This window comes from Peromyscus californicus, unplaced genomic scaffold, assembly GCF_007827085.1.
Source record: "Peromyscus californicus insignis strain IS unplaced genomic scaffold, ASM782708v3 Scaffold_7__1_contigs__length_154581171, whole genome shotgun sequence".
Classification (NCBI taxonomy): domain Eukaryota; kingdom Metazoa; phylum Chordata; class Mammalia; order Rodentia; family Cricetidae; genus Peromyscus; species Peromyscus californicus.
In genome coordinates this window covers 37,136,845-37,149,640 of record NW_026294595.1, presented here as the reverse complement: position 1 = coordinate 37,149,640, position 12,796 = coordinate 37,136,845, and the positions used below count along the sequence as shown (strand labels likewise).

The following is a 12,796-nucleotide window of genomic DNA, read 5'->3' as shown; positions in this document are numbered from 1 at the left end:
ATAAACACATAACGGCTGTGTTTATTATCTAGGTATGTCACGACTTGTGCCTTTGCACCCAACACCCTGTTACTTGCTACTGGCTCCATGGACAAGACTCTGAACATTTGGGAGTTTGACCTGGAAACACCTTGCCAAGGTTAGTGAGATGACCCCATCCCTGTCCTGTGCTGCCCGCAAACCCAGGGCCTCGGGACCTGCTGGGCAAGTGCTCTCTGCAAGGCAGAGCTACAGCCCAAGCGCTGCGCACCCTTAACCATCTCAACACTGATCAGAAAATTTAGGTACTTTTTTTTTTGTGGTCCTGGGGATTGAACCTGAGACCTTGTGCATGCTAGGCAAGTGCTTTACCTCAGAGCTACAACCCCCAAGTCTAAACTTTAGTAAATCCTTGACATGCTATTCATATTATACTGTACAGACTCAAATTTAATACACCTTAAGACTAATTTTAGAGACTCTGGCATTAGAGGTGTTTACAGTGAAGTTTTGGCAAAGGCTTGTGTGCACATTCATGTATATCAGGGCCCCTGGGGTTTTCCATTGTTTGTGTTAGGTGCTAGGTTTCCCTGTGAATGTAGCCTGAGGACAGGATCGGAATCCCAGCTTTATCTTGTGGCCTCTCCTTTTGGCCTCTCCAGGCAACACAGGTGTACAACGTAGGAGTTACACCTTTATCACTGTCAGAAGTAACTACACAGCAGTGCTGGTATGTGGGTGACAGAGCAAGCAGAGTGTCCCTTCATGGCTGGAGTGAAGAAAAAGTGGCCAGAAGTGTAGGTTAGTGCTAGAGTGTGTGGCTAGCATGCACAAGGCGCAAGGTTTGATCCCGAGCGCCACAAAAGCAGAAACATCTCTCTGCAGTGAGAAGGAAATTGTTAAAGGCTAGCATTTCCTGTAGCATTAGGTCGCCACTGTTAGTACTGTCCATGACAGTTCTTAAAAGGAAGCTGAACAGTCAACCAGACTCAAGGCGGGAATGTGGAGAGGAGAAGCATTGGCTTTGCCGTTCACTCGGCCTGTGCGTTTAAAGCAGGAAGCACGAGCGATCAGCAGAAGCCACTGATTGAGGACTGGTCAGAGGAGGACGTCTCAACATGGCTCCGTGCTCAAGGCTTGGAAGAGCTCGTCGGCGTTTTCCAGATGAACAACATTGACGGAAAAGAACTGTTGCATCTCACAAAGGAAAGTCTGGCTGGCGATTTGAAAATTGGTAAGAGCAGTGAGGAACGGGCGGTCTTCAGATTCATAGTGACTTCCCCAGCTGTCGGGCTACCTGCTCTCATGGTTGCCGCCTCCCTTCTTGCACAGCAGTAGTCCAGGGTAGTCTTTGTAGAGAGTCATCTGCCTCCTTAGGAAGAAGAAAGTATTTCTTCAAGTAACTAAACCTAGCTTGTAGTTATAATTTAGGAAGTTCCATATTTTAAAAATTGATTGTAGTTCAGACACCTCAAAATTTTCAAAACAATTTTTGTGTTCGTGTGTCTAAGTCCACGTATGTAGGTGTGTGTGGATACGGGGTGTGCATAAGAGGGCGGGCACTTGCTCAAGAGCCAGCCACCCCGTGTCTTGTGACATTCGCTTGGAACTCATCGGTCACTAACACGGGCTACCATGCCTGGCTTTTACACTCCGGTTCTGGATATTGAACTCAGGTCCTCCTGCTTGTGTGAGCTCTGACTGAGCTATCTCACAGTCCAAATGACTCTTTTAAGAGTGATGTTTACACACGGCAGAGGTGTGTGTTCAGCTCACCTTCACAGATAGTACCACCATCACCACTTCTTAATCAGTGCTGAAAGAAATCCCATACCTCACTCAACATATGTGGCCTTCTGTGTCTAACCTGTCTCCTTTTGCCTGTCTTCAACTGATGGAATTTGGGAGAGTTCCATGTTTTAGATCTAATAAATAGTACCTCTATGAACAATCATATACAAGTGGTTTTTTTTTTTTTTGTGGTTTTTGGAGACAGAGTTTCTCAGTGTAGTTTTGGTGCCTGTCCTGGATCTCGCTCTGTAGACCAGGCTGGCCTCGAACTCACAGAGATCCACCTGCCTCTGCCTCACGAGTGCTGGGATTGAAGGCGTGAGCCACCACTGTCCGGCTAATATACAAGTTTTTGTGTGAGCATCTTTTCAGTTTTCTTGTGCATCTATTCAAAGTAGAATTGGTGGGTCACAGGGGAATCCTCTGTTTGACACTGGAGGGGTTGTCAGGCTATTTTCCATAGCAGCCCTGCTATTACACACTCCTACCAGCATGGGGCGAGGTGGGGTGGGGTCAGGGGTGTTTCTCTGTACCACCCCCCCAGCATGGTGGGGGGGGGGGCTCCAGCTTCTCCTAGTGTCTCCAACACTTGTTTGATTTTGTTGTTAGCACCGCCCAGTAGTTATGGTTTCTCCTTAGGCTTTGATTTGCATTTCCTTGATAACTTAGGTATTTGCCTTAATGCATTCAGGTTGCTATGGCAACATCCTGTTAACTAGGTAAGCTAATAAATATCAAATTGATTTCTTCATTCTGCCAAGTCCAAGACCCAGGGACTGGCAGGTGTGGTGTCTAGTCAGGAGTAACGTGTGGTTTACAGACAGCGTCTCTCTTCCTGTTAGTGGGATGGATGAGTTCGCTCTCTGGGGTCTCTTTTGTAAGGGTTCTGGTCCTGTTTGTCTAAAGGCCAGCCTCCAACACCACTGCGTCATTTGTAACTATGTGTCATACTTGTTCTTGGCCTAAGGCAGGGAAGCAGTGGTGATAGGTTTCAACATAGGAATATTCTGCTTTACAGTTTGGAAAATTGGCAAATTCAACAATTTAGAAGCAGAATTAGGAAATATGTTCTCTGGAGCATCTGGTTCTTCACATCATTCTGAAATATCTGATATTTTGGTATTATGTCATGATCTACTGTGTGGCTATGCCCCATGATCCTCCTGCTTCCGCCTCTCAAAGGCTAAGATTATAGGCATGCATGGCTACATACCAGGCCATTCGGAAGTATGTTGAAATGTTTTATTTGTCTTCATTATAGAAGTTAACTTTTAATCTTCAAATACTGTTTTAAGCTACAAAGAATTTCCTTTAGTCTTGGATTTTAAGAAAAACACCCTTTCTGTAAAACAATACATTGGCTGACACAGAGTTAAAGTCAAGATTGAAAATAGAAAAGGCGAACTGAGGACATACATGCTGATGCCTGCTAGTTACATGCAGAAATGTTTTGCCTGCACTTGTCATTGTAGCTTGATTTCAGTTCCTAAGGCCAGTGTGAAATCTGAATTTGCTTTCAGCATACAGAAGTAGCCATGCACTATAAAGTGAGCCACTGTGGGTGTGTTCTCAAACTCTGCACCTTATCTGCCGTCTCCCAGCTTTCCAGGAGTTCAGAGTCACAGTTTCCCTTAAGAAATAACTCCCTACATCATCTATTTGCATAAGGAGTATCCATCCTTGATGTTGAGATGTATTAAGGCATTTGTGAATCTGCTGCCAAAATTTTAAGTATAACGAATGCCTGGTAAAGAGCAGGAAAGCCAATTTTGGACAGTATTAGAAAAGCCATGAGTCCAGTCTCTTAGAGTTGTGCGTGCACACTGGCCTCAGGATATTGCACAGTGCTGTGGATCTTAGAGCTTGGAAGAGATAAACTGGTAGAAATTTAGAATAGCAAGTGCAAAGAAACTACTGTAGGTCAGCATTCATATATTGAAGTAATTAATCATACATTTATAAATAGGAATGAAAAGTTTTTTTTTTTTTTTTTTTGGTTTTTCGAGACAGGGTTTCTCGGTATAGCTTTGTGCCTTTCCTGGAACTCACTTGGTAGCCCAGGCTGGCCTCGAACTCACAGAGATCCACCTGCCTCTGCCTCCCAAGTGCTGGGATTAAAGGCGTGCGCCACCACTGCCCGGCCTGTTTTTTTTTTTTTTGTTCCCCACTGGAGGTTTTACTTTTTGATCTTTCCTTTCTGGGGACTAATAAAAACCCACAAGGCATTTCTTTTTAAAATTCATTTTCCAGGTTGCTAGGGTTTGGATGTGTGTGCCTCGACTTCCATGTGTTAAGCTTGAGTGCCAGCCTGTGCTACTGCAGGGAGATGACAGGAGAGCTTTAGGAGCTGAGACTTAGTGGGATCAAGTTAGGTCACTGTGGTAGCCCCTAAAGAGCACACTGGGGGCCCCTCCCTTCCTAGACACCAGAGGCAGGCGGCTTCGTCACCCAGTGTTCCCACTCCGCTGCCTCTCAACAGGCCAGAATGCAGTGGAGCCAACTCACCCATGGACTAAAGCCAGAGTCTACCCTTCCACCTGCGGGTTGGCTTGAGTATTGTGTCCAGTAACAGAAAGCCGATTATTTAAACATCGTTGAAAAATAATACAAATTTCTTTCCTGGCTTTGTGTGTCATCTGTCTTTACACCCTGAAAGTTTATTTCACTTCCTGGTAATACTTCATTTTACAGATTTTCACCCGCTGCCTAAAGTAACAAATACTCTTTCAGAATCTCTAGGGCTACGCAGCAAAGTGCTGAGGAGTATCGGAGAGCTCAGGACCAGGATGGACTCCCTTTCTTCTGGAGTCCCTGACGAGTTTGTCTGTCCCATCACTAGAGAGCTTATGAAGGACCCCGTCATAGCGTCAGGTATGAGTGGTGGCTGCCAGACTCGGGGTGACGTCCACATAGAGGATAATGCGCACTTCACACAAGTTCCTTTAAATTTGGGCTATGTTCAAAATTCCCATTTTGTTTCTCATAAGTAGGTTTTTTTTCCTTTAAGAAAATTAAAGTAAAAAATTTTACACGTATATTTTGTAATACATTGGACACAGTAAATTGGAATTGAGACAAAGTATTAAGTTTTGAAATTTCACTTAAATTTATATGAATACCAGATGTCAAGACTGTGTGTGTGTGCAGGTGTGCATGCACGTGCAGAGGAGGACATTGGGTGTCTTTCTCTATCACTGTCTGCCTTACTTCCTTAAGACACATGCTTGAACCTTGCAGATTAGGCTAAGCTGGCCGGCCAGTGAGCTCCCAGGATCCACCGGTCTGTCGCTCAGTGCTGGAGTTACAGGCATGCGTTAGCCATGCCAGGCTTTTATGTGGGTGCTGGTGGTGTGGACATGAGTCTTCATGCTCATGCCTGCACAGAAGACTTTTAGCCGCTGCGCCATCTTCCCAACCCTCAAGATGTAAAATGACTGCCTAGATCTCTCTGACCTTTGGTTGTGTCTATCATGAATTTCAAGATTATGAAGTTGGAACATTTGATATCAATTTCTGCATCAGTATACAGACATGCTCAGCAGAATGTTTTTGATTGATTTATCTGTTGCACACATCAGTAATTAATTCTTTTTATATAAAATTTACTTAGCTCTATTTTATGTGCATTGATGTGAAGGTGTCAGATATCAAAAGCTGTCGGGGTCCAGCCCCACGATAGCCTTCACCCAGAGTTCCAGAAGAGACGCTCCCAGTGGCAGATTAACCTGAGGGATTCTCTAATAATCTACGTACACGAAATTCTTTAGTCCATTCACGGTTTTCCTGAGTCAGTTCTCTCTCCACACAGCTTCTCTTCTGCTCTCACACTTAGCTCCTTTCGTGCCTGATTCCACCTCTCTCTGCTGGTCCCTCTAAGTGCCAACCTAATTCCTTCATCTGGTTCTGCCCACTGTGGTCTTCCTCATCTTCCATCTCATCCTTCTAGTTCTTTCTCTAGTTCTTCCCACCTCAGTTCATTCCCCTCCAGTTCTTACCCATCTAGTTCTTCCATTCTCTTTTTTCTTCTCCATCCTTGCTCTGAAAATAAAACTATCTTTTATCCCTTTGGCCTTTATCTCTCCAAGCTATCTCTGCTCTTGCCATTTTCTGGCAGGGTGGGAGAAGTGTGTTTGATGGCTAGGCAACTTCCCTCACAGCTAGATGTACTGTAGGAAGGAACCCTTTAGTTCGGAGTTAATTGTTAAGGGTGGGTCTAAAACTAGAGATAAGACTTTGGAAAGGAGAAAGTTAAGCTTAATAAGCACATCCACCAGGCCTTCTCCAACAGATAGTCTGGATGCTTAAGTCTGTTCTTAGAGAATCTGGGAGGTATCTCAGATAAGATACTTTTGTCTTCTTAGATATTAGATCTTTCATAGTATATACCCTCTAGTCCTTTTTGTCTGTCTGGGAATGGTCCTGGCCGGATGCTGCTAATGATAATTACAGAAAAGCCTGAAATTAGGGATTTTTGTCTGTCTGTTGTAGCACAGTTGGAGAAATTGTGCCCAATGAATAATGGAAAAGTCACACTAGCACACGACAAGTTCATAGCAGGAAACAGCTAATAATCAAAAGCCAATATCACCAAGACTCCTTGAGCCTTGGCCTCATCCTCTGGAAGAGTTCTTAACTCTTCCAGGTCTAGCTTTGTCATAATCAGCTGAATTCCTACTTCATATATTTTTTGGCCTGCAGCAGTTAGATCCCCTGGAACTGGAGTTACAGACAGTTGTGAGCTGCCATGTGGGTGCTGGGAATGGAACCCAGGTCCTCTGGAAGAGCAGCCAGTGCTCATAACCTTTGAGCCATCAGTCCAACCCCAATTCATTCCTTTTTATTGCTGAATAGTGTTGCATTGCACTAGATATACCACATACATTATCCATTAACTGGCAATGGGCTAGCATGTCTGAAAGCTGTCCTAACGTTTCATCCACAGATCTTTGTCTGGACAGCACTCATGTCTCATGATGAAATACTTAGTAAACAATCCAGAAATTCCACTCCTAAGTGCATTTAAAACTGCTGAAATGTTTTTCAAGGTGGATGCACCATTTTAAGCTCATAACTGAGAATTCCAGTTTCTGCCCATATTTGCAAACACATGGTATTTGTTAGTTGTTCTAATCCCGAATAACAGGTATGAAGTAGTATCTCATTGTACTTTTAATCCTCACTGCAATGAAGCATCTTTCAGTATGCTTCTTAGATATTAGATCTTTCATAGTATATACCCTCTAGTCCTTCATTTTGTATTGAATTATCAGTTTGTTTTCTAAGTGTGTCTTTTATCAGGCAATGCATTGTATGCATTTTCTCTATGGTGTCTTTGAAAAACATGTTTAATTTTGATGGGGTCCGCTGGACCACTTTCATGTCGATTCATCATTTTTTAATCCTAAGAAGGCTGCCTGGCCAAGGCTCCGGCATTCACATTGGTTTTTAGGCCTATGGCTTGTTTCAAGCTAATGTTTGCATACGGTTGTCTCAGCTTCACGTACTAATGAGTCCCTCCTCACTGAAGCGAGACACTGGCCACGGAAGGCTCACTCCCAGGCTCAATGTCATCTTTCTGTCCCATCCTGTGTCACTCAGCCCGTGACCGCTGCTGCTTTACAGCGGGTCTCAAGTCAGGCCAGTGAGTCTGCAGGTTTGGTTCCTACTCTCGGACATCACCTGGCTTTCTTCACGGCAGCAGCTTGCTGGGGTTTTCACGAGGACGGTGTTTAATCCGGAGAGGGACTGGGAACATCACTTGCCAGTTAACACGGGTCTTTTCTCTCTCAGCACTGCTGTTTTGCTGCATAGATTTTTGCATATTTTTTCTTTTGTTAAAATTACTTTGTATTTTCTAATACTGTGGTTTTACACTTTGTATTGCATATGTATGTGGGAATAGGATTGGGCTTGGTTTATTGGCTTTGTGTCCTGTGACGGTCCAGCTTTGTAACAAGTGCGTAGATGAGTGGGTTTTCAGTGTGTGTGACTTGGATGGGCAGATAAGCTGGGGATGGTTGTGCACACCTGTAATTCCAGTGGGGAGGCAGGAGCATTGCTGCAAGTCTGAGGTCAGCGTGGGCTACACAGTGAAATCCTGACTGGAAAAGAAAAAGACAGTTTGATAAACTGCTTTACAGCTGGGCAGTATGCATGGTAGCATTATAGTCATCAGTGATCTATACAACTCAAAGCCACACAGCAGTCATGTTAACTGGTGGCTTAGTCTCAGAAAGTTGGGGAAAATAAAAAATTATTAAAAAGTTGGAAAATAAATGTTGGCAAGATAGAAATTGGAATCTTATGTCGGTGAGAATTTAAAATGCTCTGGTGGCTGTTGAAACAAACTTGGCAGTTTCCCAGAAACTTACAACATAGTTCTAACCCCTAGGGGTGTGTGTGTGTGTGTGTGTGTCCAGTTCATGAGAGAGGCTGGGCACTGGGAGTAAGTAGCGTTGAGAACTCCCGCATGGAAACTGTCCACGTTGCTTCTGTCTGCGGAAGGGATACATACAGCGCAGGGCTACACAGTAGAATGTTACCAGCCAGGCAGAGCTGAAGGGCCAACAAAGACGCCATCGCAGCTGAAGCCAGGCAGGGTGGTGCGAGACTGGTACTATTCCCCTGGGGAAGGCAGGAGGACGGCAAGTTCAGGGCCCTGTTGTCAACGGTGTAGTTCGAAGATTTAGCGTGGAGAGAAGCAAGCATTTCAGGCTGGGTGAAAACGATCCAAGTTCAGTAAAGATCACACTGGCCTCCTCCTGAGTGCCGGCCTCACAGGTTTGCGGCCCTTCGCCCACCTCGGTTGTCACATGTGTGACAAAGCAGTTTAGCACAAGCATGGCATGAGACGGTAGCGATTTTCCTCCGGCCATCTCTCTCTGGCCATATTCTGTGGTCTTAACTCCAGTGCTGTTCGACACCTTGAAGGGTTTCCCTGAGCTCTTCCTAAGACCTTTTCCTCCCTCATCTTTACCAGAATGTCTTCACTCCACTCTACCCTCTTTTCAACCGTAGTTTCTGAATTTCAACACAGCTCTGGTCTCAGCTGTTGTGTTTCAGCAGAGCACAATCCAAGCTTAGTACACCTTCAGGGGTTCGAGCCAGCTGCTGTGGCTGGGGTATCTGGACATGGTACAGGCAAAGCAAGAAGACCATTAACTGCCAATAGGTACCCTGGTTTGTACACTGCAGTTCATGTACTAATCCTAATTCCCCTTCCTTCCCTGAAGCAATGTGCTTTTTTTTCTAGATGGCTATTCCTATGAGAGAGAAGCCATGGAAAGCTGGATCCACAAAAAGAAACGCACGAGCCCCATGACAAACCTGGTTCTTCCTTCGCTGGTACTGACACCAAACAGGACTCTGAAAATGGCCATCAATCGATGGCTAGAGACACATGAGAAATGAATCGTTCATAGGGTATCGGATACATTTCCAGTGACGTCGTTCAGCGCTAACCAGGCATTACAAAAGCAAATAGAAGGAAAAGACATGTGAAATTCAGTTACTTTTAAAATGTAAATCACCCTTAAAGCACAGAATTATATGTCTAATGTCATTGCTGTTTCTATAAAAGTGAAAATATTTTTGCACTAATGGGAAAATGGGTAGAAATAAAACTTTGCAATGTCTAACTGTGTTATTAGGTGTAGGCCACATCCTGGAGTAGTTTAGATTCTATGGTTGTTTCCATCTTGGATAACAGCCATTCCATAGTTTTCAGAGAGCATTAGAATAGAATTTTCACAATATAATTGTAAATTGTTTAATAAATTGGGAAAAAATTACTCCAGGCATGTTGAATAGAAATTTTGTTGGGTTCTAACTTTGTATAATATAGGGATTTTCCCCCCCCATTATTCAACCTCAGATGTAAGCTAGCTCAGCTAGTCACTTTAACTTTGCTGAACTATATCGAGTGGCAAACTTCCTCCCAGTGTGAGAACGTGTGTCCAGGCAGCTAGCCTGGGACCTGTTACACCAGCAGCACCGTGTCTGCCTCCGTCACCCAGGACCTGAAGTTGAGGAAGGAGTCTGCACTGACCTCTCAGATGCCTGCCTAAGCTGTTCCCCAGAGCGGAGCCTGACCACCAGGGCAGGGGGCAGAACACTGTGTCTTTAGCCTTTGTCCTGTTCACTCGGCCCCCAGACACTCACAGAGTATCCAAGAACATTAGAATGAAGAAATAGGCCATACTCTGGGAATCCCGGGTATGGACCTGGCCCGTGTCCATGGCCTAGTCAGTATTTCATAAAGCCTCTTATTTACTAAAATGTATTCTTGGCCAATCTCTGAACAACCCCAGACCATAACAATACTGGCACCAGATACACAGGGTACCAGGGCTGCATCAGAGAGCTCTTTCAAGATGCAGCACCCAATTACATTAATCAGGGGTTTATAAAGACAAAATGCACAAGGCACGGGCTTCCTGCATTCATGCAACCAGGGGCAAGCACATATCCTGATGTATTTCCTGCCTACATGGAGTCAGGGGCAAGCAAGCTTGTTTACAGACGGGAAAACACAAGGTTTGTATGAGACCAGGCAATGACAGGAACAGCCCCCAGCATTCTGGGAAGTGATCTGTCCTCGGGCAGGTGGGGCTTACAGGTTAGAGGCATTTTTGTTTTATAGTTTGTTCTCCTAAGCCCAGTGATTTTCAACTTTTAAACATAATATTCACCATCAGAGTCTCGTTTCTTCTCTACTGTAGCTTTGCCTTCATCTCAAACGTTTTTTGTCTGTTAATTTATGGTTTCATTTTTTTGAGACTGGTTTTTGCTGTTGTCTAGATTGGTCCTGCACTGGCCATGTGGCGGAGGTTGGTTAAAACTTGCAATCCTCCTGCTTCTGCCTCCCGAAAGCTGAAATGACAAGACTATGTCATCAAACCCTGCCCCAGCCTCCTAATTCCTGATATCTCTGGCTGGCCTAATCAATCTTCTGTTATTTTTTCTTTCCGTGGTTTGTTCACTTCAGACTGGTATTTCTGGCTTTTTAAGATAATTTTTAAGGTTTTATTTAACCTGGGTGTGGTGGCAAGGCCTTGTCCCCTGCAGAGGCAGGTGAATCTGTGAGCTGGAGACCGGCTGGGTCTACATAGTGAGTTCTAGGCCAGGCAGGGTTACAGAGGGACCACCTTTTTCAAAAACAAAAATGATTTGATTTGATTTCATGTGTTTAGTTTTTTTCTGCACTTGTATATTTGCGCCATATGAGTGCCTGGTACCTTAGAAGTCAGAAGAAGAAATGGGACCCCAGGAGCTAGAAACTGTTAAATTTCAAACCTGGGACCAAATGTGCCTATTTAATATATCAGAGCAGACCTGACCACCAGGTTCTCCCAGCATCCCTCAGTTACAGGGTATGGCTGGCAAACCCTAACCTCTACCCTGAACTCTCCAGCCCAGGGCCTGGGCTGCCCTTCCCCCAGAGGCTCTTCTCCATATAATCCAGACATTTTGGATACCTGCCTTTTGGACTCCTGGCTGCTGCACCTGGTTCCTCCCTCCTCTTCCCCAGTCTTATCCTGTCCACTCAGGACCCTCCCAGAGGTCCCTGCCTCTGACTATGCTCTCCCACATCTCTATAATAAACTTTCCCTCTGCCATACCTACAAGTGGTAATGCCCTTTATTTATTTGTTTGTTTATTTATTTTCATTCAGAGCTAAGGTTGGCTTGGGATACTGTGTGGATGTTACAGGCAGGGATTCAGGAATCTGATCAAGACTGGAAGCCAGTTTTAGAAAAGAGTGTGTTTGATGCCAAAGGTTTTCAGACTTTCTGGCACAGGTGAGTCATGGTGGCACTTACCTCCAATTCAGGAGGACCCTGAAGTTCAAGGTCACCTTCAGCTATATGGCCTGTTAAAGGCTAGCCTGGGACACTTGATAGCTTCTCTCATAATAAAACTAAACACAAAATCAACCAAGCAAACAAAAATAAATGTCAAAGAAGGCAATGGAGAATCTTATCATTCTAGAGGCTATAGGCTCTGCCTGGCCTCCTAGAGGTTGGTCACCCCCTGCAGACACCACTGGGACTACTCACATGCGACCTGCAGGGATGATATGCAGCTTAAGATGACAGACATATATCCATGCTTGTCTTATCCAGTGCATCTGTTTCAGACATTGGCTGTCAGGCTGGTCATACACTAAGATGTTAAGGATACAGTATCACTAGGTGGAAGTCAGCAGGGGTCAGGCTTGGTCATACACTAGGATGTTAAGGATACAGTATCACTAGGTGGAAGTCAGCAGGGTTCATACTGAGTTGTAGTCTATCGCTGGATGCATGTCCATTCCCTACTCATAAAAGCAGAAACAATTTGTTAGAGGCTCAAGCCATCAGCACTCAGTAGGCTAAGGCAGGTAGGTAAGTTCCCATGTATTTGCAACCAGCCTGTCTACCCCAAGAATGCCAGAGCAGCCTGCACCACAGAGTGAGACCTTGTCTCAAACAACATGAAAACATGATGAATATACAAACTTATTAATGAATTTTTAAAAGCCTGGTGGCTCATTCATGGAGCATCACAGAAAATATGAAATTAAAAACTTTTGTAAATGAGGGGCTGGAGAGGTGGCCCAGCAGTTAAGCGTACTTAGGCTGCTCTTCCAGGTGACTGGGGTTCAATTCCCAGAGCCCACATAGTGGCTCACAACCCTGTCACCCCAGGTCCTGGGAATCAAGCGCCCTCTTCTGGCCTTCACAAGCACCAGAAACACACACAGCAAACAATGAATTCAGAAACAACGCTCATATAAATAACTATTTTGTGAATGAAAAGCGCTGTGGACATTTAATCACAAGATTGCCCCAGTCTGCTGTGCATAAATAAAACACCACTTAGAAATTTAAAAAAATGCCTGCCAGTGGTGGCACACGCCCTTAAATCCCAGCACTTGGTTGGCAGAGGCAGGTGGATCTCTGAGTTCCAGGCCAGCCAGGGCTACACACAGAGACCCTGCCTCAAAAAAAAAAAAAAAAAGGGAGGGGGAGAAACAATGTAAATA

The 12,796-nt window shown here is 44.7% G+C and overlaps 1 protein-coding gene across 6 annotated transcripts in view; it reads left to right on the top strand.

Moving 5' to 3' along the window:
• The window catches only part of Wdsub1 (WD repeat, sterile alpha motif and U-box domain containing 1), a 33,068-nt gene extending 21,679 nt beyond the window's left edge, over nt 1–11,389 (top strand). For 4 of the 6 annotated variants that reach the window (XM_052723984.1, XM_052723985.1, XM_052723987.1 and 1 more), the window contains exons 8-11: nt 33–139; nt 1,034–1,213; nt 4,501–4,641; nt 9,023–11,389. In XM_052723984.1, coding sequence (XP_052579944.1) covers nt 33–139; nt 1,034–1,213; nt 4,501–4,641; nt 9,023–9,180 — 586 coding nt within the window. In that variant the 3' untranslated portion in view covers nt 9,181–11,389. The remainder of the gene's footprint in view (nt 1–32; nt 140–1,033; nt 1,214–4,500; nt 4,642–9,022) is intronic. The other 2 variants (XM_052723989.1, XM_052723990.1) reach the window with 2 other exon arrangements.
• Nucleotides 11,390–12,796: the final 1,407 nt, after the last annotated feature.